This window comes from Ursus maritimus, unplaced genomic scaffold, assembly GCF_017311325.1.
Source record: "Ursus maritimus isolate PB19 unplaced genomic scaffold, ASM1731132v1 scaffold_9, whole genome shotgun sequence".
In the NCBI taxonomy this organism is placed as follows: Eukaryota; Metazoa; Chordata; class Mammalia; order Carnivora; family Ursidae; genus Ursus; species Ursus maritimus.
Genome location: NW_024427107.1, coordinates 8,466,437 through 8,494,329, shown reverse-complemented (window position 1 = coordinate 8,494,329; position 27,893 = coordinate 8,466,437). Strand labels below are relative to the sequence as shown.

The window sequence follows — 27,893 nt, the reverse complement described above, 5'->3', positions numbered from 1 at the left end:
AGCAACCCCCCTCCTACCCTCTTGCCTGCTATAGACCTCCATTTTCCTCTTACCCTGCTGTGTATTTTTCTCCATAGTACCTATCATCTAATGTAGTGTATATACTATTATATCCCAGTTTTACAGATCTTAGCGAGCTGAGGTACAGGTGAGTTACTGTACATGCTCTTCTCAACATCAAACAAATAGAGTCAGTCACGGGGAGTGACCTGAGTGGTGAAAGGTTATGAAACTAGGGTCTGAGGAGTGGTTGAAAGAATTAAGGGTTCTGACCAGAAAAATGGGATTTTGCAGCTTATCATCCCTTTGTTGAAACTTAAGTTTGTCTAATGGAAGAGGTTCTGTGGTATAGAACTAGGTCCGGTAGGGAAAAGTTACAGTGAGGTGAGTATGTGGAAGATCTTTTTAGTAGTTCAATGGATGGTTTTGAAGGTGGAGTCGGACACATTTTGAGTTTTCTGTTCTGGAAAGTTTTAAATCAAAATTGAGGATGCCCATTTTGGAGGAGGTTCTTGCATGCAGCAGTGGGCCACTGTTCAGGAACTACTTATGAAGATACCCATGTAACCCCACTGACCGGATGCCTCCCTATGCACTGTCCCTCTTTGCTGTACTGTGTTTGTATTGTGTTTGTTTGATAAATCAGAGTGTAATTGAGGATAAGCAGTATAGTTCTATTACCGATTTGAGTGGGGGGAAAGTACTAAAGGTTTTAAAATCGCAAGGTGTTATGATCATATTAAAATCAGAAATGAGACTAGATTATTAGGGCAATTGTATAAGCAGTAGGGTCAGATCATCAAAATGATTGGTTTTTTTAGGCCTAGGAAAAGCTCCTGTTAACATATTTGAGAGGCTGTCGTAAATTTTAATTTATTAACAATATTTAAAATCTCTTTTTCTGTTGAGGTGTAATTCACCATAACATTGACCATTTTAAAATGTACAACTTCATGGTTTTTAGGGTATTCCCAAGGTTGTACAACCATCACTACTATGTAATTCTGGAACCTTTTCTTTATTCCCAGAAGACACCTCTGTTTCCATTAGCAGCCGCTTGTCTTGTCCCCTCCCCCAGTCCCTGGCAGCCACTTACCTTTCTGTCTCTATTGATTTAGCCTATTCTGGGTATTTCATATAAATGGAATCATACAGAATGTGGCCTTTAGTGTCTGGCTTTTTTTATCTAGTATGTTTTCAAGGTTCATGCCTATTGTAGCATGAACCATTACCTCTTTCCTTCTTATGGCTGAATAATATTCTGTTGTAGGGGTGGAGCACATTTTGTTTATCCATTCATCAGTTGATGAATATTTGTGTTGTTTTCACTTTTTGGCCCTTAGGAGTAGTTTCACTATCAACATTCGTACACAAATTTTTGTGTGAATGCATGTTTTCAGTTTTCTGGGATATATACCTAGGAGTAAAATTGTTGGGTCATAAGGTAACTCTGTGTTTAACGTATTTCCACAGTGGTTGCACATTTTACATTCCCACCAGCAATGTGTGAAGGTTCTAATTTTTCCACATCACTTTTTTCCATTTTTGTGATTCCAGCCATCCCAGTGGGGGAAGCTCTCATTTTGAAAATAGTAAGTTTCGCTATGTTTATGTTGCCTTGTAAATATTCAAACCCTGATACATTATAGGGGTTCAAGTCTTTAGATGGATTGATGAGAATATGATATAAAGCCCACATCATTGTGTGGTGACAGATGGCAGCTACACTTGTGGTGAGCACAGCATAACATATAGAATTGTCAAATTACTATGTTGTACACCTGTAATGAACTTGGCATTATGTGTCAACTATACTTCAGTAAAAAAAATAAACAAAGCCCAGACTGTGGGCTTAATGTGTGTTGTGTTTACCTTCTGTTACCATAGCAGTCCTACATTTCTCACAAGTAAATGCTATTGGTTACAAGGAAATTAAATTAGACTAAATCTTCCATCCCTGGAGGACTAAGTCAAAGTGTATGCTCTGTTAATAAGTCAGTCAGCAAGACAGTCTTGGCATAAAGACAACATATAACTGCTCTTGTATATCTGCCTCTCCCTCTCCCTCTATTCCTTTCTTTATTTACTCATTTCCTGTCTATAAAGGGTTTGAGATGGTTTTCATAAAGATTATGTAGCATGGAATAATGACAAAATATCTCTAAGAATAGAATCAGAACCAGGGAAGATATGAATGAAAGAAGGAAATCTTGTGTAGGAGAACATGATCATAAGAGCTAATGTAATTATATCCTTGAATATCATATTGACATAGCTTATTATCTGGCAAAGTTACTGAAAATAGACATGGTCAGTTACACATTTTACCTTCATACTTTTTCTCCAAAGAAGCAAAGGTTGTTATAGCTCTGAATTTTAAAAAACGTCTCAGGTGGGGCTTTATGTAATGGAAACAAATGGTGTATAGAGCTGTCCTCATTAAAGCATTGGTAACAGTATAATTTTAAACTGTGATACACTAGTGAGGGGGTATAATATTTGTCACATATTTGTGAATGTTTCTTCCTATTAATTTTATGGACACTTTAGGTATTAATAATTATCTTTTTTTAATCATATTTTTCTTCCATTTGTATACTGTTTTCCAGAACATATGCACTGAAGCTTGGAACAAGATATTTACCTAATTTCTGGTAAGTTAAGTGACTGGTTTAGAGATAAATGATATGAAATAATTGTATGGCTATAGTTTCAGTCATTGATCACTTCAGAGAAATTGTAGTGACTGTAAGATAAAATGACAGTGATAAATTTTTATTATTGCATAGTGTTAAAAGAATAGTGGATTTTTTTGTAAACCTGCTTGTAAAAGCTAGTAGCCAAAAATGTATATCACCATTTCCTAAAGAATTGGGTTACCTTTATTAAATTAAATATTGATGCTTTCTTTTGTGAGGAACAGTTATCTCAACATAACCTAGTTTAAGATAGAAACATTCAGTATGATCCACTTAAGATGTAAGTCAGATTATTAAGATCAATCCGAAACTTCATTCTTCATCAGGTTTATTTTTCTCTTTCAATTATAGCTTGTGAGTTATTTCAAAAGCTAAACCTGACATGCTTCATGAGCATGCAAATGAAACCTTATAATTTTCACATTGAAGTCTGCAACAAAGTTAACCATTAACAATCTACTCATTTTTGGTATTAAGAAATGATTCTGTGTAGTGTTTATGTAGACTAAAACATTTAACTTTTCAGCTGTGAAAAGAATAACATTGGATTATTTTTCCTTCTAGTGGCCAAATTAAAGACCTACCATGACAATGAAGAAAGAGACTGAATTTGTCATTTTCACCTAAAGAAAAATGCTAGACAAAAATCAAACCTGTGGTGCAGGACAGGATTCTATGCCCTATATGACTTGTCTGATTCACATACTCGAAGAATGGTTTGGTGTGGAGCAGTTGGAGGACTATTTGAATTTTGCAAACTATCTCTTGTGGGTTTTTACACCACTAATACTTTTAATACTTCCTTACTTTACTATCTTTCTTCTCTATCTTACTATTATTTTCTTACACATCTATAAGAGGAAGAATGTATTAAAAGAAGCCTACTCTCATAATTTATGGGATGGCGCAAGGAAGACGGTGGCAACTCTTTGGGATGGACATGCAGCCGTTTGGCATGGTAAGCAAGATTACTTTGTGTGTGGCTGTTCAGGTGTGTGGCACTGAAACTGTATCATCATTCCATTTTATTGATTGATAGTGAAAAATATAAGGGATATTTACTATGTCCTTTTATCTCTTTGCATGCATTGTGTAGATATATGTCTTTCTTAAAATGAGTTTTCCAAACACATTAGTTTCCATTAAACAAAGAACCATGCAACAGTGTAGCCTCTTACTATAACCTAAAATATTAGTTTATATGTGGGACATCTAAAAGACTAAGAAACTAATTAAAACTGTATAGAAACCTATTTTAAAAATGCTTTAACAATTTAGTATTTAATTCCATTTTGTTCAAAATAAGTTTGACTTTTCTAGTGTAGAGATTTTTAAGAAAATGAATATTAACTAATAATATTAAATATAATTTGTATACTGTAATTTACCCATTTTCTGTTTGATTCATTTCAGAGGTCACATGTCTCTTGAATAAATGAGATAGCAACAAGTACCTTTCCAGGATATTCATTCTTTTCTTTATCATTTGAGAGATTGTGTTGTTCTACATTTAATGATTGGTGGTTCTTTGGCTAACATGAAAATTGCCCTCTTGTGGCCTATTATCAAGGACTTGGTGTCTTTCTCTACCAATTTTTATCTTACTTGTTGGTCATTTTTGCGTTGGGACTATAAAAATACAGAGAATTCAGTAGGTATGTAACAAAGATGTACTTTCTATTTCATTTGGAGCATCAAAGTGGCATCACAGAAAGACACAGAAGCACAGATTTTGAAATAGATACCAGAGGATGTATACCATGGGACTACAAGGCTGCTATTAGCAAAGATCACCAGTGACATGCTTATTAGACCAATGTGTCATCATTTTAATACTACATGCAGTCTTATAAGTCTTTTTTGAGCACTTCTTATGCCATACACTGTTGAATGTTTAACATACATTCTTTTAAAACTTAGAATAAATTCGACATATTATCTCCATTTTACAGTTTTCCTGGGAGGAAGTTAAGGAACAGAGAGATTGTTATTTGCCCAAGACACACTAGGAAGTAGAGCCAGGATACAGTCTCAGATCTGTGCTGTGTGGTCAGTTTGTCCGAGGTTGGGGATTCAGGGTCAAAAGTAGTGGTATTCAGCAGGTTTGCAAACAGGAGCCATATGCCTTTGATGTAGTGAATTCTGAATATTACTCATTAATACTAGTGCTCTTGCCAGTCATTACAACTCTCATATCCTTTTATGGTTGTTTTACATGAGACAAGGTGATACTTCCTCATGTCACATGCGTACATCTGCAGAGACTGCATCTTTGTTGGCTTCTGTTGGTTCATTGTCTTTAATACAGTCACACACCACTTAAGTAACTTTGTTTCCAATACTGGTTGGGAATATGTATCCTCCCAAATATACACCCCCTATATTTCAGGATAATATATATCATAAGGAATTGCGTTTATTTATGTTTTAGGAGACATGATTTAATTTAGATAACTTCAAGCACTAAGTTTATTTTGTAGTAGAATATATAATTTTGAGGTGTTTTTATCTTTCCGAGGTATTTTTAAATATGCATTTATGGCTCGGAGGTAGTAAGATATATAGTTCTTAGCCTGTTTTAATTTTTTTCATGGTAACTTGACATTAGATTTTATTAGGATAAGTGATACTCTTTTAAAAGTGATTTTTCCTTATTCAGCCATAAAAAACGAGGAAATCCTGCCATTTACAAAGACACAGATGGACCTTGAAGGCATTATGCTAAGTGAGATAAGTCAGACAGAGAAAGACAAATACTGTATCATTTCACTTATATGTGGCATCTAAAAAAAAGAGAAAACCCAAACTCATTGAAAAAGAGGTCAGACTTACGGTTATCAGAGGCAGAGGATGGGAAAGGGGGATTGGAGGAGGCCGGTCAAAGGTACAAACTTTCAGTTATTAGATAAATAAGTTCTAGGGATGTAATGTACAACATGACTATAGCTAACACTGCTGTACAATATATAGTAAAGTTTTTAAGAGTAAATCCTTAGAGTTCTTATCACAAGGAGAAAAAATTTTTTTCTTTACTCTTCTTTTATCTATATGAGATGATGAATGTTAGTTGAACCTGCTGTGGTAATCATTTCACAATATATGTAATTCAAACCATCATGCTGTATGCCTTTAGCTTACACAGTGATACATACCAATTGTTTCTCAATAAAACTGGAAAAAGTAATCTTCTTTGCCCTGTTGTTTAGTGACATATATAAAAAGCATTTGTGTGCATATTTGGATTTTGTATTTGTATCAAATCAGTTTTTTTTTAAATCTTTTTTTTTTTTTTAAAGATTTTATTTATTTATTTGACAGAGGGAGATAGCCAGAGAGAGAGGGAACACAAGCAGGGGGAGTAGGAGAGGAAGACGCAGGGTCCCAGCGGGAGAGCCTAATGTGGGGCTCGATCCTGTAACGCCGAGATCACGCCCTGAGCCGAAGGCAGACGCCCAACGACTGAGCCACCCAGGCGCCCCTGTATCAAATCGGTTTTAATTCATGCTTTTTAAAGAATCTTCAGAGGAATTTTTCAACTAATAAAATGTTCATTGTAAGAAAATGTGGCAAAAAAACATAAGAAAAATGATGGTCACCTAAAATTTACTATTGGAATTGCTGGTGTGTTTATAATTTTTTATATGTGTTGCCAACTAGTATTTTTCATGTCACTAAGCCTTAGTGACTTCTAATGACTACATGGAACTCTGTGAATCTTATAATGAATTTAGTCAGTTATCTGTTGAACCATCATTTACTTATAATTTGTTCACTGTAAGTATCTTTGTATAAGAATCTGTCCAGCATTTTCTGTTTTGAAGTTGTATTTTATGTCATACCGTATATAATTTAAGTGCTCTGTCATTTTTCAAAAAATTCTGTGATTCTTACTTGCTGCATAACATAATGCCTAGTGTAAATTGGGAAATATTAATTTGATGTTTCTTAAATACCTACATTTCTAGGCAGTTTGCTTGGTGGTAGGTCAATGAAATCCCTACCCTCAAGTTAGCTTTTAAAATATTAAAAATTTTGACTTATTTTTCAAAAAACATTATACCTAGAAAATATGAATATTTTTAAAAGCTGGACTCATAATATTTAATATTTCCCCTGAAAATTAATAGAGTCAGGGAGAGTCCTCAGGAAGATACCAAGATAATTTTGAGAAAAGTAAAAACTATATATTTTAGCACAACTGTGAAGATAATGAAGACTGTAACTTTCACCTTAGGGAGGTAAGGAATATTTCATTTGGGGGCTTTTAGTTGTTTGTTTTTTTAAAGATTTTATTTATTTATTTGAGAGAGAGAGAGAGAGAGAGAGAGAGCACGACAGGGAGGAGGGGCAGAGGGAGAGGGAGAGGCAGACTCCCCACTGAGCAGGGAGCCCAATGTGGGACTCAATCCTAGGACACTGAGATCACGACCTGAGCCGAAGGCAGACACTTAACTGAGTCAGCTGGGCGCCTCTTAGTTGTTTGTTTTATCTTGTTTTATTTTGTGTTTGTTTTACAAGGGAAATTTCCTTCATTGTCTGAAAATTTGTATGCTTACCTAATGCCATCTTTAAATTCATTGGCAGTACAATATTTTTGAAAAATACGATGGTTTGATTAAGTAGGCTGATCATACGGTTTATTATTTATGTTACTGAGTTTTTTTTTAAATGGACCATAATAGCACAAACTCAGCTTTCTTTTACTTTATATTTTATTATTATTTCATAAAGAAATGGATACATTTTATTCACTAAAATGGTCCTATAAATTAAACGGTATGTAGCAAAGTCTATGGGAAAATTAAATTGAGGTATTAAGAGACATTCCCTCTCTACTTCAGTTGGAAAAGCATTTCCTTTAACCTCTTCTGTCTTCTATTGAGTGAGGGACTGCCTGAGCTTCAAACCAGGTTCTCTCCGACTACTGGCTGGTGGCCTTGACAAGTTACCTAACTTCTTTTTCCACTTCCCCCTCTCCTTTCTCCTCCCTGCCTTTTGTAACAATTATGATTATTTTTAAACTTCGTTTTTTTTTTTTAAATTTAGAATTACAGAGTAATTTTATAATTAAATTAAATAGTACCAAGATTCCTGCTTATTTTTCACCCAGCTGCCCCAAATGTTAACATCTTACATAACCATTTCTACAGTTACTGACTTAATAGTGGTAGAATACCGTTAACTAAACTACAGGTCTTACTCAAATCTTACCAGTTTTATCACCAGTGTCCTTGTACCAGAGTCCCATGCTGCCTTTGGTTGCCATGTCTCCTCCAGTCTATGGTGCTTATTTAGTTAGGTGTTCTGTTTTGTTTTGCTTTGTTGTGTGTGTCTTTTATGACTTTCACAGTTTTGAAGAGGACTGTTCAATTATTTGTTAGACTCTCAGTTTAGATCTGATGTTTTCCATAATTAGACTTAAGTTTCATATTTATGCCTATTTGACAAGAATACCACAAAAATGATGATGTGTCCTTCTCAGTGCATTTTTTCAGAGGTTCATGATGTTGGTATGTCTTATTACTGGTGATACTGACTTTGATTATGTGGCTAAGGAGATGTCTCTGGGTTTCTCCACCATAAGGTTGCTATTTTTTACTTTGTAATTGATAAATATCTTGGGGGAACCACTTAAAACTATGTAAGTAACCTTTCTCCTGAAACAAGATACTTAATGTTTTTGAACCTCATTTTTCTCTTCTAGAAAATGGGTTGTTGTAAGGATTCAGTGAAATTTCATGTAAAGTAGTATTTAGCATAATTTCTATTACAAACTACGTGTTTAATGTTAGCTATCATAATTGTAGAGCACCTTTTTTTTAAAGATGTATTTATTTATCTTAGAGAGCGAGAGCACATGCAAGCAGGGGGAGGGGCAGTGGGAGAGAGAGAGAGAAGGAGAGAATCTCAAGCAGACTTCCCACTGAGTGTGGAGCCCAACCCAGGGCTCCATCTCACGACCCCGAGATCATGAGCTGAGCTGAAATCAAGAGTTGAACGCTTAACCAGTTGAGCCACCCAGGCACCCAGAGAGCATCTTTCTCCAATAATTTGGAAGGCACCAAAATACATTGTATCTTGATCATTATTAAATTCAACTTAACATACCTACTATGTTCAGAGTCCCTAGTATTTTCAAAAAATTTTTTAGGCCATCAAATTTTTTACTATTATTTCTAGTAAGAAATGCATTTTGCTACCCAGTATACACACAAATGTATATATATACTAGTTCATGAATAGTATATGTACTTTCTGCAGTGATCTGTTTTCTTTTCTTTTTTTTTTTTTAAAGATTTTATTTATTTATGTGACAGAGAGAAAGCCAGCGAGAGAGGGAACACAAGCAGGGGGAGTGGGAGAGGAAGAAGCAGGCTCCCAGCGGAGGAGCCTGATGTGGGGCTCGATCCCAGATCGCCGGGATCACGCCCTGAGCCGAAGGCAGACGCTTAACGACTGCGCTACCCAGGCGCCCCTGTTTTATTTTCTATTCTACTTTCTTATTTAAAAAGAAAAGTGTTCATAACTCACCAAAGTGATTTCAAAACTCACTAATAGATCGCAACCAGCTTTTACAAATCACAGATGTAGCTTAGCATGGACGTATCTGTAGTACAAGTTGTGGTATGGGGCGAGAGCACAGATTGGAGTTAGACAGATGTGGGTTTACACCTTGGCCCCACCACTGTGTGACATGGGCCCAGGGCCCAAATACTCAAAATCTGCTCTGCCCTCCCTGGATAGTGGTTGGATGGAGAGTGACAATTAATTGCCCTTTTGATTACTTTCTCTGAGCTTGTATTGCTCATCAGATCCCCTAAGATTGGTGTACTATAGGCAGGAGATGATAGGACTGCACTTTGAAACTAACATTGGGAAGAGGGAGGGATAGATTTAAGAGGGTTTGGAGGTAAAATGTAGAGGACTTGGTGACTGGTAAATATGGAGTTTTGAGGGAGGAAGAGCTAAAGTGCCCTAAAATTTCTACTTTTTTTTTTTTTTTTTAAAGATTTACTAATTTATAAGAGAGAGAGAGAGAGAGCGGGGCGGGGGGGAAGCAGAGGGAGAGAAACCCAAGCGGACTCCATGCTGAGTGCGGAGCCTGGCGCCGGGCTCCATCCTATGACTCTGAAATCATGACCCAAGCCGAAATCAAGAGTCGGACGCTCAACCAACTGGGCCACCCAGGCACCCCTAAAGTTTCTACTGCTAGACAGGGAAACATTGGACAGGAAGCATTCCATTTAGAGGCAGTGACATGCATGGAAGCACAAAGATGGGAAAGTATTTTTAGTGAGCCACCATTTGTCTATATATTTTATGAAAGAATCTGACTAATAACACATGATAGGCAATTGGGCTTTAAAGGCCTTGAAAATTTTGAACTGGAGTGTCTACTGATGCTTTCTGACCAGTGACTGGTATATTACCTCTGTGTTTTAAGAGTGACCATGTTAAATAATATTTGGACTTCATGTTTATTGCCACTGTGGAAAACCATAGTTTTTGTCAGTAATTGAATTAACTGAATGTTTCTGCTTTCAACCAGATGATTTGGTGTTACATAAGTACAATTATTTATTTATTTATTTTTTTAATATTCTGGAAAGCAAGAAGGAACCTCAGGAATATTCTGTGTAGTATCCTTCAAACAGGTATTTCTTATTTCTCAAAAAATTTATCTGATGAGACAGTTGATTCTTTTGGTAACTTGAGACCGCCTCAGTGATTGTTCTGTAGAGCTTAAAAGTAAATCCAATTAGTTGAATTAGAACTACGTAATTGGAAAGAAATGTTGAAAGTATACATAATGTCGAAATACCATTAAATTCAATTTTTAAAAACATTCTTTTAAGTCCGTTTGAGATATTACCAAGTACTTTCTTCTTTCAATACTAGAATCCCAGTTACCACACTCACTTTCATCTGTCTGGTGAAGACATTATAAACTACTTCAAAAAGGAATTTTCTGCTCTAAAATTTATACTAAAGTTTTTATTATTCAAGTTTGTTTCTTAGCAAATCAAATGGGGATACACTTAAGGAAAGAAACAGATAGTTTCGGATTTTCATATTCTGGACTTTCCCTTTTTCTCTTATACATGAACGGTGGGCTTCTTTGGACAGCTGTTCTGTGTGAGGCAGTATGGCTTTTCAGGCTTCCTTTTCTTTTCTGCTCTAGTCATTGAGATTTCCTTCCTTCTTAGCTTCCTTTTACTTTGATCCTACCTCTGCCCTTGGCCTCTAAATGTGTGTTTTTCCCCCTTGTTTTGGGGGTGTTTTTTGGAGAAAGATTTCTACATTTTTATTTAATTGAGTGAATTGAAGTATAAACCAAAGTTGGTGTTTCTTTTATGACATGAAAAAATAGTAATAGCAAGAACAATTTCTGTATCACTTTATGATTTTCTTCCTTTTTAAAAACTGAGATATAATTAACATCATATTTCAGGTGTACAACATAGTGATTTCGTATTTGTATATATGTGAAATAATCACCACAATAAGTAGCTAAAATACATCATCATACATAGTGACAGAAAATTTTTTTGCTTGTGATGAGGACTTTTAAGATTTATTCTCTGAGCAACTTTCAAATGTATAAAACAGTATTTTACTATAGTCACCATACTGTACATTATATTACCATGACTTATTTATTTTATAACTAAAGTTTATATCTTTTGACCCCCCTTTTGCCCATCCCCATCTCCTGCCTCTAGTGACCTCCAGTCCATTCTCTGTATCTTTTTTTTTTTTTAAAGTCCTCATATAAGTGAGATCATATGGTATTTATCTTTTTCTTTCTGACTTATTTTATTTAGCACGTGCCCTCAAGGTCCATCCATGTCCCAGATGGTGTAAGATACTGTTCTTTTTTTATAGGTGGATGGTATTCCATTGTATGTGTATATGCTGTATCTTTATCTGTTCATCCATTCATGGACACTTACGTAATGTTTTTGTATCTTGGCTATTGGAACTAATGCTTTAGAGTGAACATGGGGCTGCAGATCTCTTTTTGAATTAGTGTTTTTGTTTTCTTTGGGTAAATACCCAGAAGTGGAATTGGTCGATGGTGTGGATAGTTCTTTTTTTAACTTTCTGAGGATCCTGCATAGTAGTTGCACTAATTTACATTCACACCAACAGTGCACGGGGGTTCCCTTTTCTCCGTATCCTTGCCAACACTTGTTATTTTTTGACTTTTTGGTAATAACTATTGTAACAGATATGAGGTGATAGCTCATTGTGGCTTTGATTTGCACTTCCCTGATGATTAGTGATGTTGAGCATCTTTCACATACTGGTTGGCCATCTGTATATCTTTGGAAAAATGTCTAGATTCTCTGTCCATTTTTTAAAGGGATTGTTTGTTTTTTTGCTATTTTTGAGTTGTAGGAGTTCTTTGTGTTTTGTATATTAACTGTTTATCAGCTCTGTCATTTGCAAATATCTTCTCCCTTTCAGTAGGTTGCCTTTTCATTTTGTTGATGGTTTCCTTTGCTTTGCAGAACCTTTTAGTTTGATACAGTCCCATTTGTATATCTTAGTTTTTGTTGCCTTTGATTTTGGAATCAGATTTAAAAAACCATTCCCAAGTCTGATGTCTGGGAGCTTACTGCCCATGTTTTCTAGGAGTTCTGTGATTTCAGGTCTTAACATTAAAATCTTTAATCCATTTTGAGTAAATTTTTGTGTATAAGGAAGATAGTAGTCTAGTTTTATTCTTTTGAATGTGACCATCCAGTTTTCCCAACACTGTTTACTGAAGACACTGTTCTTTCCCCATTGCATATTCTTGGCTCTATTGTCAAAAATTAATTGACCATATATGTGTGCGTTTATTTCTGGGCTTTCTGTTCTGTCCTGTTGATCTGTGTGTCTGTTTTTATTTCAATACCATACTGTTTTGATTACTATAGCTTTGTAATAGAGTTTGAAATCAGGGCACATGATGCCTGCAGCTTTGTTCTTTCTCATGATTGCTTTGTCTCTTTGGGATCTTGTGTGGTTTCATACAAATGTTTAGGATTGCTTGTTCCAATTCTGTGAAAAATGCCATTGAAATTTTGATAGGAATTGTATTGAATCTGTAGATTGCTTTGGCTGGTATGGACATTTTAACAATAGTAATTCTTCCAATCCATGAGCATAGAATGTCATTCCATTTATTTGTATCTTCTTCAGTTTCTTTCATTAATATCTTCTAGTGTTCAGTATATAGGTCTTTTACCTCCTTGGTTAAATTTATTCCAGATATTTTATTCTTTTTCATGCAATCTTGTATGAGATTATTTTCTTAATCTCTCTTTTTGATAGTTATTAGTGTACAGAAACATAACAGATTTCTGTATATTGATTTTGTGTCCTGCAACTTCACTGAATTTGTTTATTCTAACAGTTTTTTGATGGAGTCTTTAGGGTTTTCTGTGTAGAATATCATGTCATCTGTAAATACTTACAGTTTTACTCCTTCCTTTCCATTTTGGATGCCTTTTATTTCTTTTTCTTGCCTAAGAAAAAGTACTTCCAGTACTGTGTTGAATAAAAGTGGTGAGAGTGGGTATCCTTGTCTTGTTTCTGATCTTAGAGGAAAAGCTTTCAGTTTTTTACCATTGAGTATGATGTTAGCTGTGTGCTTGTCATATATGGCCTTTATTATGTTGAGGTATGTTGCCTGTATACTTTGTTGAAAGTTTTTATCATAAATGGATATTGAACTCTGTCAAATGCTTTTTCTTGAGATGATCATATAATTTTTATTCTTCATTTTGTTAATGTGGTGTATCACACTGATTTGCAAATGTTGAACCATTTTTACATCCTTATAATAAATTCCACTTGATCGTGGTATATGATTTTTTAAATACATTGCTGAATTTGGCTTGCTAATACTTTGTTGAGGATTTTTACATCTATGTTCATCAAGGATATTAGCCTATAATTTTCTTTTCTTGTGTCCTTGTCTGGTTTTGGTATCAGGGTAATGCTGGCCTTGTAAAATGAGTTTGGAAGAGTTCTGTCCTCTTCTGGTTTTTGGAAGAGTTTGAGAAGAATTGGATTAATTCCTCTTTGAACAGTTGGTAGAATTCACTAGTGAAGCCATCTAGTCCTGGACTTTTTTTGTTGGGAGGTTTTTGATTACTTATTCAATCTCCTTACTAGTTTGGTCTGTTCAGATTTTCTGTTTTTTCAGATTCAGTCTGGAAGGTTGAATTTATCCATTTCTTGTAGGTTGTCCAGTTTCTTGGCATATATTATTCATAGTAGTCTCTCATCCTTTGTGTTTCTGTGGTATCAGTTGTAAGGTACCCTCTCTGAGTTCTGATTTAATTTTTTTGAGTACTCTCTTTTTCTTGTGAGTCTAGCTAATGGTTTGTCAGTTTCATTTATCTTTTCAAAGAACCATCTCTTGCTTTTTAAAAAAAGATTTTATTTATTTATTTGAAAGGGAGATAGAGAGTGTGAGAGAGAGAGCATGAACAGGGGGAGGGGCAGAGGGAGAAGCAGACTGCCTGCTGAGCAGGGAACTTGATGTGGGGCTCCATCCTGGAACTCTGGGATCATGACCTGAGCCAAACGCAAAGGTTTAGCCAACTGAGCCTCCCAGGCGCCCCATCTCTTGGTTTCATTGATCTTTTGTATTGTATTTTTAGTCTTTATTTTGCTTATTTCCCCTCTAATCTTTGTTATTGCCTTCCTTCTACTAATTTTATTCTTTCTATAGTTTCTTGAGGTGTAGTTAGGTTGTTTATTTGAGACTTTTCTTATTTTCCTGAGATAGGCATTTATCACTGTGAACTTCCCTCTTAGAACCGTTTTTGCTGTATGCCCCAAGTTTTGTTATGGTATATTTCCATTTGTCTTAAGGTATTGTTTATTCTCTTTTGATTTCTTCATTGACTCATTGGTTGTTCAGTAGGCTTTTTTCTTTTTGCTGGGACTGGCTGAGGCTGAGGTCTGTATGGCACCTGACAGCAGTGAGATGGGAAGGAGAAACAGATCTTATGACTAGAGCTATGATCACATTTCATCTGCTACTCAGAGTATAAGTTCCAACTCTTGTGATAAAATATGTAGGGTATTTTCCTCTGAAGCATTGGTGGAGCTTACTTAAATCTTTTATATTCCCCGCAAACACCAGTAGCACAGGATTGCCATGAAAAATGCGTTGGTATAGCAGTGTAAAGGGCAGTAAGCAGGTTAATCTCTATCTGGCAGAGGAGAAAAAAAACGTATGGACAGGAAGCCAATGTAAACTAGGTCATGTTAGACGGAAGCCTCCAGAGATCATCCCCCTCCCCATCTCCACCAGCCTTATTCCCCTTATGATGACTTGGAGTAGGGTTAACAATGTGGCAGGAAGGAGGGTTAAGGGGTGGTGCAAGTCTTTAATTTCACTTGTAGTACAGGAGAGAAATTTTCTTGACATGTAGTTGAAATTTGTCATCACAAATTTTTCCATGCGTGTAGTAGTTAGATTCTATGAAATCATTTTTGTTTTTGATGAATAAAATGGGGGGAATTTCTAAAGTACAATTTATATGTTTGTGAATGAAACAAAAGTTTACAACATTAGTAAGTTACCCAGTGGTATATAATAGTTTAAATGATGTTTTATTTTGCATTGGGTCAAGAGTTTCTTAAGAGTTTTCTTATTTTTATCAATGAATTATTTTAGTATATGTGCTGCCAAAGCAGGCCCTCAATGAATTATTTTATGACTAACTGTTAAATTTTGCTCTAGATTGTATTATCCCAGGGGAGCTATAACTTACTTGATGTTTCCTATCCTGGCCCTCTTCACTAGTCCCCTTTTTCTGTTCATTCCCCCTTTTACAACCTGCTGGTAATAAGTAGAATCACATACTCCTGTGAAACTACTCTGTATCAAGCTTACACAGAAGGGTCCAGATTGTGTTTTCGAAACTAGTGGATTCAGTAAAGTATGCTTGTTGTTTCACAGATGTGTGACTCCTTGAATAGCCTTGATTAACAATCAGAGATAGTCTTAAGTTTTAATATTGTCTGTTAGGTTGGAACCCAAAGGTTAGCTTTGTTTTATAGATTCTATGATTCTAAGATCTTAAATGGTTTTTCCTTAGAAAGCAATAATGACTATTGCTTTTATTCATAGACTTTTTAAAAATTAATATTCCAAGTATTGTGCAAAGAACTTATCTTCTAAATCATTTGACTGTGAGTGCCTACATTACCCTCTCTTTAAAATACACTTTCAGTGTATATTTCCTACAAGCAGGGATGTTCTCTTATTTAACATCAATAAAACCATTAAAATCAGGAAGTTAACATGGATATGTTACTAATCTTTAGATCTCATTCGAGTGTCTGGCTTTCCATTTGACTCACTGTTTTTATAATTTCCTTCTATCTGCTGAAATTTATTTCTTTTCTTTTTTAAAAAGATATATCTATTTATTTTAGAGAGAGTGCATGTGCAGTGGGGAGGGGCCGAGGGAGAGGGAGAGAAGGTCTTAAGCAGACTCCATTCTGAATGTGGAGCCTGACGTGGGGCTCGATTTCACAACCCTGAGATCATGACCTGAGCCAAAACGAAGAGTGGGACGCTCACCCCACTGTGCCACGCAGGTGCCCGTATCTGCTAAAATTTCTAATCTGATTATATATGTGTTCACTTTTCCGCTAAGTCCTTTAACATATTGACCATGGTTATTTTAAAGTTATTAGCTGATAATTTAAACATTTGGGTCTGGTTCTTTTGATTAAACAATCTCTTGACAATGGTGTTGCTGTTTTGTATGTTTCATAATTTCTTTTTATTGAACTCTGGGCATTGCTTGTAAAAGAACAGGAGAGAATGAGGTAACTAGTATCTACAACTGAAAATTAACATTTTTCTGTCAGGCCATTAGTGAGTGGGGTGGACTTTAATTCAGCCTACTCTGTAGTTAAACTGGGTTTGGGTTTTGTTGTAGCTCTAGGTACCTTAGTTCAGCACAGACTACTAACTCCTGCTACCTTGTGCATTAGTACAGGGCACGGAGTGCCAGAGGGTTTTTCTCCATCTTCGTCTTCCATCCTCAATCCAGTATGCCTGTGCTACAGAGGGGGTCTCTCTTTGCCTTTGCTTATAATTCCACATGAGGCTTGTGGTGGGACGGGGATGACAGGGGCAACTCTTCAATATTCTTGGTTTAGCCAGAATTGTACACAGGCCCTGTATGCCTGAGGCTCAGGTGTGAGACTTTCTCAATGTCCCTTTGCCTCTTCCCAGTGGGAGGCAAACTCTGCCCTGTGTAAGTGGGAGTTTGGGGTTGGCAGCAAGTTTCTTACTCTTCCTCCGAATGGTAGCAGATCTCTGCTTGCTGTCATTTCAGAACCTGGGCCTACTCTCTACCTCCCGGAAGCCCATGCTTTGTCTTCTACCCTTTCCTAGCAGTGGTAGACTTCTACCTAAGAGTGGGATGGTAGAGTGAGGCAAGGGTGAGAGGAGGGGGAGTGAGTTCTGTCCTTTCCAGCATCAGATGCTTTTCTTAGAAGGGATGGAAGAGTTTCCTGCACCTCTCCCACTGTCAGGTTTTGCTTTTCTAAGAGAAGCTTCTGAGAAGCAAGTGGGTTTTGTTCTCTGTACCATTTTCAGGGCTCTCTTGTGTCTCTTCCCTGCCGTGCCCCTGCTTTTTCTTATAAGTGCCCACTGAGGCCTGTGGAGGAATGTTGGTGAGTGTGGATTCTTGTTTGTATCTGGGATTCCCGGGAGTTCTACACTCAATGGTCACCAGCACTTGGCCTTTGAATTTGTTAACATTTCAATTATTTACTTCTTGCCTACTTTTAGGGCACCTACGTCTTCTTCCCATACTCAGTTTGTCTCTCATTAGAGAGGCTTGTCACCCATTGGAGCTGTCAGTTCATCTATTTGAGAGAGCGATCTCAACTTTCTGACATAATGCTTTTTCTTTTAGGGTAGGAGTGAGGTTCTCTTACAGCTTGAGTCTGTTCTAGATTTCTCCTTTTCTGTTCTTGTAGCTACCTTCTCCAACAGTGAAGAACCAGGCTCACATTATCTTTAATGTGTAGATTCATTTGACCACCCCCCCCCCATGTGTAACTAACCTCTGATCACTGCCGCCATCCCCTGCCGCTCACGGACACCGTCTTACTCCACTTGGGCTGATATCCCATACTAGGCCCTTGAAGTGTCTGGATGCTCCTCTAAGCCTTACACTTAATCTCACCCCTGGGTCCCCTCCTTTTCCCACTCAGGTCCCAGCACCCTGTCCTAGACTCTCCTCCTGTGGGGGTACACTCACAACTCCGCTTGGGCTTTGACTCCCCACTCTGGGCCACCTCATGTGGACGCCCTCCTCACCCCTCCTGGGCTCCAGTATGCACACCAGGCCACCCCTCCATCCTAGACTTTGCTCTGGCCCACGTAATGGCTGTAGGACTGATTTGTGTGAGAAGGGAAGGAGAAAGAGGAAGGCTCATGTGCTTCTATAAAAAAACACTGAGTTTCTGAGTTAGTAAACATCCTTTAGTGTAAATAAACTATAAATATATTTTAACCATCTGTATTTTGTCTTTCTAACAGGTTATGAAGTTCATGGGATGGAAAAAATACCAGAAGAAGGACCAGCGCTTATAATTTTTTATCATGGAGCTATTCCTATAGATTTTTACTACTTCATGGCTAAAATTTTTATCCATAAAGGCAGAACTTGCCGTGTAGTAGCTGATCACTTTGTCTTTAAAATTCCAGGTAAACTTTGACTGTGGATAGTGATATAAAAATGTTTAATTAACATGATCAAATTATGTTAAATTTTGTGTCCTTGAGCTCTCTAGTATCATTTGGAAAAGATTTTTGCCTTTTTAGGGTAACACACTTAGCTCTAATTTGTGAGTATCTAATTATGCTATTTAGCTAATATATCTAAATATAAAAATATTATGGTCAAAAGTGTTATCTAAATTTTTTCTTTATTAACAGGTATTTAGTCATTATTTTTCTAAGTTAAATGCTGAACTTCCACTTTAAAAAAATAAGTTGTAACTTTTGCCACATAATTAATTTATATTTTGGTATAGAAGGTAGTTGATTTTTCAGATGATGAATTTTTCAATGAGATATTGATTTTTGGAGTTCAACTTCATAGTAGTTAAAGTTTGATTACTATCAGTATTATAGCAAATCAGAATTATTTAAAAAAATGAGCCAAGATATATTTTGTCTTCATATAATAATATTGCTTCAGAAATCCTATCTTAAAGAGTCTATATGTCTTTATTATACTTGACTTGCCTGCTAGACTTACAGCTCTTAAAATTAAGTGCTATATTCTTCCTAATCTGTTCATAAGGCTTTATACCTTTTTAAAAAGATTAATTAAACAAGTGGTTTCAAACAGAGTTTTTAAAAAGCCATTCTAAAATAAACTCGTTGGTAATAAATCTCATTTTCTTTTGTCCATGAATCACCAGAAATAAGCCAAATAAGCCAACAAGCTTATAGTATGTCCTCTAGAATAATAAAAGCCAAAGCCACCCATCAGCAAGAGAGACAAAAATCAAGCAGTGAATTAAATAGCAGTTTAGTCAGTGCCTTTCATAGACATGGTTAATGTTTTGGGTATCTTTGTGTCTGTATAAACTAAATTGGCTAGAAAAGGTTTTTCTTTAGAAAGCAGTATGATCACTTATAATCATAATCTTACCACCTGAACATAACCAGTTATCGTTTTTATTTATTATACTTCATTTTTAATTTGCATATTTTTTACATGTTATGCAAACTCTTTTGTGTTCTTTTTTAAAAAAATGTAATGTTAGCATTAACATTTTACCATGCTTTATAAAGAATAATTTTAATGTATGGCTAAAATATTTACTTAACTAGTTTTCTCTTACAGATTATTAGGTTGCTTCCATTCTTTTCTTTTTATACATAATATAATGTGAGTATTTTTATTTAGCTTTTAAAAAGATTTCCCCTTTATGATCTTGTAATTTATGAAACCTATTATGAAAATGCATCCAGTTAAATCAATGAGCTTTTAATGTAATATGGGGTGAATATTATTTCAGTCTTTATAATATTTAGAATCTTTCTTCAATTCCTTAAACCTATGAGAAGTTTGGTTAGTCTGCACAGTTTTCACTACTCTTATTTTCCATTCTCAAGAATAATGTATTACACTAACATTAGTCCTCCAAAGTTCCAGTTTAGGATTTGGTTAAAATAGTTAATTACTGATAGGATTATTTCTTTCATCCATAAATAGTTGTGCTTTGAAAAACTGTATAATATTAAGACCTGGAATTGGCTGTTACTGAATTAAATACTCACTTTATTAAAAACTCTTAATGATTTTGCTATTATTATTGATTTAAAAAATTTACTTGTGGGATTAACATCATCTAACTTTTAATTTCAACAGATTTGGTTATGGCTTGCCAATTTTGGTAGGGCTAAGTATAGTCAGATTTACATTCTCTTGAGTGATTCTTTTTCTTATGGGGTTAAAGGAAGATTAGATTTGTGATTGCTGATGGGATATCATTTCTGATTGCTCTAATAAATACTGTAGACAGTGTTTGGCCCTGAGATGCAGTGGAAGGAGCTTTGGACTAAACATACCTGGACTGGAATCTCTGCCCTGCCATTTGCTAGGTGTGTGACTTTGAGCAAGATACTTACCCCTGAGCCAAATTTCTTTGTCTGTAAAATGGGGATCAGAATCCCTGTTTTCCAAGGTTTTTGTGAGTTTTAATTCAGAGTTTGAATATGTACTGTAACCCGAGTAGTAGGTGATCACTGAGGAGATGATCAATAAGAGGTGGTCAATGAGACATAGCTATTACTTTACCAGCAGTATTAATCTTATGTAAACCTTAGGAGTTCTTGTTGATTTAAAAAAAGTAAGAAAAGGAGTTTACTGCTTTACGTATAGATACCTATTTATGTAGGTTGTAAGGATTTTTGTCTTGAATTGGACAAGAAGTACTTAAGATATATCTTCATGCTAATGTTTCTTACAGGGTTTAGTTTATTACTTGATGTATTTTGTGCTCTACATGGACCAAGAGAAAAATGTGTTGAAATTCTGAGGAGTGGTCACTTGTTAGCTATTTCACCAGGTGGAGTTCGAGAAGCCCTAATTAGTGATGAAACCTACAACATCATTTGGGGTAATCGTAAAGGCTTCGCTCAGGTTGCAATTGATGCAAAAGTGGTGAGTTGTATAAAACTAATTATTAAAGTAAAGCTAGGTTGAATTTTAAATAAATGCTTACGTAGTGGGCCAGAATATATAAGAATTTAGATACTTTCATTGCACTACTTAAAAATTAGTGTACATAACTCTTTGTAAGGTTAATGATAGAGAAATATTCTTTGTGCTTGGGACATCATCTTTAAAAAAATCAATCTGGAAATGTGGCAAATATCCATCCAAGTTTTATTTTACATTTCAAAATCCAGCTTCTTTTAATTAGATTTGTAAAATTTTTTGCATTCCTTCAGTTACACCTTTTTCAAAAGTATAATCATTTCAGTTCTATGTATTTTAAGCCTTTGGTATGATTGAGTTGGCATATTTCAGTGATGGTTGTTGGTTGGTTTCATTGCAATGCTTTTATCTGTGACCAATTTGTAAAATAATAGGACTTGCATAATATGTAACTCCTATTATTTTTTATCAGCAAAAGTGATCAGCTATCTGATAGTATGAATAAAGATGAGAAATAGATATTAGTGTACTTTAGATCTTTTAAAAAGATTTTATAAAAGAATTAGGAAAATTAAGTGTTCCTCAGGGATCCATGGTAATTATTCTACTTCGTAGACTGGAGAATGTGAAAGCCATTTTGTCCTTTTCTTTTGCATTGGAAAGTAATTCTCAACTTTTTGGTCTCCATATTGTACTTTATCCTATAAAACATTTATTACTTATGGAATGTTTCTTCTTTGTTTTCTGTTTTCATTTTAGATTGTCAGAAAAAGAAATGGTAATACCTTTGACAGGATGGTGTTCTTTTTCTAGGCCAATTAGTTAGAGACTGTTGCCAATACTTTCATTCTCAGTTTTTTTTGTGTACTCATTGCTGCTACATAGAGATCAGTATGCACCCTTAGCTTGCCTGTTCATCTTGCAAATACAGGATTAAAAGGGAAGAGTTTATGGATGTCTCATTCTAATCCAAGACCAGTATTTGGAGAAAACCAGAAATTTTCTTTTTTTAAACTGCAGAGTTAAAATAAAATGTGTTGAGCTTTATTCTGTCCTGTACACATGTACATGTAACTACTAGAAGTTATTGCTGTAGTGCTTTAGTAATGTGATCCCAGAGTAAGAGTTAACGTACTTGCCCAAGTGTTTAATAAAAGGCAACATAAAAATTTAAACATTATTGTCCTACAGTAGATTATAAGCTCCCTAAGGACAAGATCATCCTTTATATTCTGAGTCCTTAGTACAATGACTAGCACTTAGTAGACTATTTGAATTAAATTGAATTGAATTGATTTTGACACAATATTAAGCACTACTAGAAAGGGACATTTGGAATTTAACTTTACATTAATAGTATTGTGATACAGAAAATTAATTCACAGCACATTTTATTTCCCAAAAAGTCTTAAGCACTGATGTATAAAACAAAATCTTAGAATATATGAAAAATATAAAGTACAAAAGGATATATGCACCATTGTAGAAAAATTAGGGGTAACGAAAGTAATGTTTATTAAAGCAGTGATAAACACTAAAACCCCAATCAAAGTAGTTTAATTTTCAAGTTTATATTTTGAAAGGATTATTTTATAAAGTTTTAGGATAAAAATGACAAAAATAGATTTGGAATTATATAAATTGATCATGATATTCTAATTTTTCATCCTTAACTTCACAGATTTAAGGAACATTGCCTGGAAGAAGGCTGGAAAGAAAGAAATTATAGAGAGAAAGGAACTATTTTTTTCAATCTTTGATAGAGTTTCTAGATAATTAAGATAATCTAGATAACTTAAGGTTTTTGTATGAAACTTGAGAACATTTTATAAACATCCTTTTGTAAGTTTAAAGCCAGGAATCTTTAACATTATTGATTTACAGATAGCATTGTACATTTGATAACTGTTGTACCACCCCAACTTTTGTAGTGCTTTTAAAGGCTTTCCGTCGGTATTCCTGTACATTAGTAGGTGACATATATAATTATTCCAATGTTACAGATGAGGAAACTCAGGCACAGAGAGATGAAGGGATGGAGGGATCGGGTCATACAGCAAGGCAGAAGCAGAGCAGAGCATACAGTTCAGGACCACAGGCAACTGGGGCTGTTGCCATCCTGACTTCATTTCACAGTGAGTCTGCTGACCTTGAGATTAGAGGGACCCTCCAGATACATGATGAAACTCTTTCAACCATATATGGAGATAGTTGTAAATGGTACAAGTGTTCCATCTGAGAAACTCCTTCATGGTCCTCACAGAATTATCATAAACTTCGAGTAAAAATTTAAGACTGTTGGTAGAATAACTACATTTAAATTGTGACATAGTAACAAATTAAATGAAAAAAATCTAGATTGTCAATGCAAGTTCACGCAATATTGGTAAAAAATGTTGAAGATTCATCTCAAAGTTACAGGCTTTCTAATATAATTTAAGTCACTCTTATTTTGTGAAATTCCTGAGAATTTCTAGGTAACTTCATATCTAAATAAGTTGGAAAAATTTTAGGCCATTTACTCAAGTTGAAAGACAACTGATGTAAAAAATAACATTTGTTCTAATAAAATTGTTTATATATATTCTATCACTCCATAAAATAACCTTTGAGATGGTATAATTAATATTATTCCCACTTTATGTATGAAGAGCCTGAGGCATAGACACGGTAAGTAACTTGCTCAGTGGTGCTCACTTATTTTTAGGGGCAAAGTTTAAACTCTAAGACCATATTAAACTAATTCCCCAAGAACAGTTTTAACAAAATACACATTCTCTTTCTCTGCAAATGTGTACACACACATACATGAGGAGACATATGTATACATGCAATCAATTTAATTCTAGGTTACTTATTCTAATACCTTGTATGCAAAAGGTGTACAAGGAAAGGAATGAATAATTGTACTACAGTATCAAGTTGTAATAAAGTATTGCTTATAGCCTTAAGACTGTTAGCTTGAATGCAAATTTAGAAACCATATGCCCAGACTATAGCCTGAAATACTGAGCCTGCTAGAGTCAGCATTTTCCTATATAGTAGGTTCTAGATACATCGAGCTTCTGGAGAGTAAGCTATTTAAAGGGTGGTATGTACCCTGAAGAGTCTTTATAAAGTGCATGCTTCAGTATGAACCTGGGGTTCATGCCAGTCAGTAGACATAAATCCAGAAGAAGACAAAGGGTGTGTATATGAGCCAAAAAGTTTCGGTTCCTTTTTGGGCATTTTATGTTCTCAACTCTAAAGACATTTTATAACTCTTTAAAACATTAGGATGTCAGCAGTCACTATTTCACAAAACTAGTGGTAGTTTCCTAGATCATAATCTGAATTTTGTATAAAAGAGTCCGTGTACTTTGTTTTATGTTTTAGCTTTGGGAATTAACACCACGAAATTTTAAATTCTTCCGTCAGAGTGCCTTTCTTTACCTGACTTCTTTTTTCCCAACTGGTTTTAAGATTGCTGCTGCCTGTTTCCGACACTGTATTCAGAGAATCCAAACTACTTCACTATGTGCATTGTCTCTCTGTTCTGTGTCTTCATTCCTCCTTTAATTCATCCATCATACTTTGTTTTAGCACCAAGTCTGTTCCAGGCACTATTCCAGGTGCTGGGGATACAGCGGTAAACAAAACAATGTCTCTGCTGTTAGGGGTCTTCCTTCTGCTAAGGGGAGAAATACAGTAAATAAATGATCAGTAGTTCTATGTGAGGTAATAAGTTTTATGAAGAAAGCTATACCTGTAGTCCCTTTCCTTCGGTCCACCATATTTAATGTTTTCCACAGCTGAGTAAGAATGGCTTTTTAAATGTGAGCTTATTTAAATATCTCAAACCCTGTTCACTAAGGCAGGTAACTCTGTATTAGGCAAATACTGATGGTAGAATGTAAGTAGTGATACTCAGTTTTTTAAATTCTAAAACATCGTTTGATTCAGTGTATTTTGTATGCATTTTAAAAAGTTTTAATTCAATTTTTTATCTACTTCAGTTTTACCATGTTGGAACCTCCTTACATGATCCTTTGCTACTTTGTCATTGTTTTAGGACATTTAATTAAGGTCTCCATTTAGAAAATCATACTTAATCATAGATATTCATGGAATAATAAAAACCATGACCTTGTGAGCAGAAATCCTCTAATATTTGCTTTTCCTTTTTTCTGTTGTTTTTTGCAGTGAGTCTTATACTTTTCATTGATGTTCAACATTTTTAGATTTAATAATCTCACAAAAAAATAGTGTTTTGATAGTTCCATGACAGCGTCTTGCCAAAACTTGTCATTTAAATTTATATAAATTTTCCCACAGAGGGAATATCAGCCTTGTAACTTTTTCTCCAGTGAGCATACTATTCAGTGGATCACTGAAATCAAATTTACCTCATTAATTTTGTTTAATGAAATTAATAATTACTGCAATCTTTATTTTGAGTTTCAAGAGTTTTTGTGGAAGGATAGGAAAGTTGGTAAATGAAATATTATATATTACCACTAGAGGGTAGTGTTTCCAATTTTTGTTTTTACAAATGATAAATTTAGTCTGATAAATCACACTGGTGATAAAAGTATACCTTTATTTTAAAAATACCTCATTTTCATTATCTTGAATAGGCCCCCAAAAGTTTGCATTATTGACTCAATGGAGATATTGAATGGATCAATATATTTACTTTTTAATTCGAATTCTCTCTTTAGCCCATTATTCCTATGTTTACACAAAATATTCGAGAAGGATTTAGATCACTTGGAGGAACAAGTAAGTTCTGATTCATATGGTTTTTCTAATTATAATGTAATATTTAGAATATAATCCTTGAAATACTTGGGCTTTTGAACCCTATAAGAAATTCTTTTGACTTAATACTTTAGATAATGGGGGGCACCTGGGTGGCTTAGGGGTGCCTGGGTGGCTTAGTCATTAAGCATCTGCCTTCAGCTCAGGGTGTGATCCCAGGATCCTGGGATCGAGCCCGCATCAGGCTCCTCTACTGGGAGCCTGCTTCTTCCTCTCCCACTCCCCCTGCTTGTGTTCCCTCTCTCTCGCTGGCTGTCTCTCTCTCTCTCTGTCAAATAAATAAAATCTTAAAAAAAATACTTTAGATAATGGATATATTATTTAGATGTCTTTCTATTTAAAGTCTAAATGATAACTGATTCTAAGCGATGGCAGTTCTTAGATGTTAGATTTTTGTTAAGAGTCTCATATACATACTGAAGCTTGTTTGTTGCATGGGCTTCTTAAAATTAGAGTAAGTTATCTAGTTTCCTTGGTTGAATCACGCTGTGGAGGTTTAGAACAAATGTGCCTGTTACCCAGACTATCTTCCTAACTCACCGCTGAAGAAGTTACAGCTTCAAAATGGATGACAATATGATATTGAATTAAGATTAACAACCTAAGGATGTATCATGTCCTTTGGTTCATTTCTGTTACTTCTTGTTTTTTGCTTTTTAAAATATTTTGAACTGTGGTACATTTATATTGTAAAGTTGTTTTTGCCTAACTTTAATTTATGGGTAACAGAATAAGCTCTGAGTGTAGTTATAGGAGTGATAACGATTAGAAGTGCTTTTTCTTTGCAATTTTTCTGTTGTTTTCTTTTTATTTTGAAATTTTCAGTTTTTTATACCCTATGGTTTATACATTATATTTGATTGATTATATTTAATTTTATATCCCTAGCACTATATTGTTCCTATCCACGTGCAAATCCCCTCCTAAAGAACTTTAAACTTCTGTTGTTTCTTTTATGTGTAATATTGGTATGTTGTTGATATTCTATTACGTTTTTTAGGTGTTAACATTCCCCCCCCCCTTTTTTTTTCAAATTTAAGGTGGAAAGGCAGATTGATATGATGTTTAGTTGTTGCTGTAGACTTATTTCTTCTAATTTTCTCTCAGGTCATTTCTTCAGAATTTAAGTTGCATACCAGAAATTAGTCCTAATTTTGTTTCTTTAATTATGAAGGGGTTTAAAAATTACTGTTGACTGCTTTTTGACTTTCTTTTTTATTTAATCCCCCAGTTTATTTTACATTATTACCACTTTTAATCTTGCTAAATTTCATACTTGGTCATTAGCATTAGTAATTCTTTGCTACTCTTTGCGTTTTTCTTAATTTACAGTAATGTTTTTTTTTCTTTACCTATTTATTGGTACATTTTAGTTTCATGTTTATGTGAATTTATCTTATGCTTTTATTTTTTTCTTTTATTCACATAAGCCTGTATTTGTGAGTCTCTAGACTTTTTAGCTTCTAGCTTTTAGTTGCAGTCTTTACTCTTGGTTTTGTAATAATAGTAATTGGTTTGCCTTTTAAAATTCTTATGTTTTTGAAAGCTTACTTTTAAAAAATTAATAAACCTTTGGGGGGCATTTTTAGGTTTACAGAAAAATTGAGCAGAAGTGCAAAGAGTACTCATAAAGCTTCTCACCACCCTCCAGTTTCTCCTGTTATTAACATCTTACATTAATGTGCTACATTTGTTACAATTGATGAAAAGCTCATCTTTAAAAAAATCTACATATTGTATTAATTGCCAGGAGGTGATACTGTTTGCTACCTTCTTCTAAGTCTTACATTATTAATTTAAAAGTTTACAGTTACTAGCTCAGAATATTTAACCAATTAAAATATTTTTGTTTACTTTAAAACAGGGTTATTTAGGTGGCTTTACGAAAAATTCCGCTATCCATTTGCTCCAATGTATGGCGGTTTTCCAGTGAAATTACGTACCTATTTAGGTGATCCTATTCCCTATGATCCAAAGATAACAGCAGAAGAATTAGCTGAAAAGGTAAATTATTCTTTCTTTATTAATCTTTGAACAGATTTTTACTTTCAATTATTGTATTAAAAATGAATTCATTAATTTATTCTACAGACATTTCTAGATCAGTGGTGCTCTTTCCCCCAGGGGACGTTTGGCAGTGTCTCAAGACATTTAGTTATTGTCATGACAGGCAGGTCCT

General features: G+C 34.8%; 1 protein-coding gene across 4 annotated transcripts in view; it reads left to right on the top strand.

Annotated features, from left to right (window-relative positions):
* TMEM68 (transmembrane protein 68) overlaps positions 1 to 27,893 on the top strand; it is a 44,729-nt gene that overhangs the window by 4,211 nt on the left and 12,625 nt on the right. Inside the window, exons 2-9 of one of the 4 annotated variants that reach the window (XR_572401.2) lie at positions 1,474 to 1,592; positions 2,610 to 2,654; positions 3,264 to 3,657; positions 18,277 to 18,444; positions 20,724 to 20,917; positions 22,918 to 23,049; positions 25,615 to 25,675; positions 27,579 to 27,606. Coding sequence is in view for 3 of the 4 variants with exons in the window: in XM_008706699.1 (XP_008704921.1) it covers positions 3,333 to 3,657; positions 18,277 to 18,444; positions 20,724 to 20,917; positions 25,615 to 25,675; positions 27,579 to 27,718 (888 nt within the window). In the remaining variant the exon portion in view is untranslated. Of the gene's footprint in view, positions 1 to 1,473; positions 1,593 to 2,609; positions 2,655 to 3,263; positions 3,658 to 18,276; positions 18,445 to 20,723; positions 20,918 to 22,917; positions 23,050 to 25,614; positions 25,676 to 27,578; positions 27,719 to 27,893 lie in introns of those variants that run through there. The other 3 variants (XM_008706699.1, XM_008706697.2, XM_008706698.2) reach the window with 3 other exon arrangements.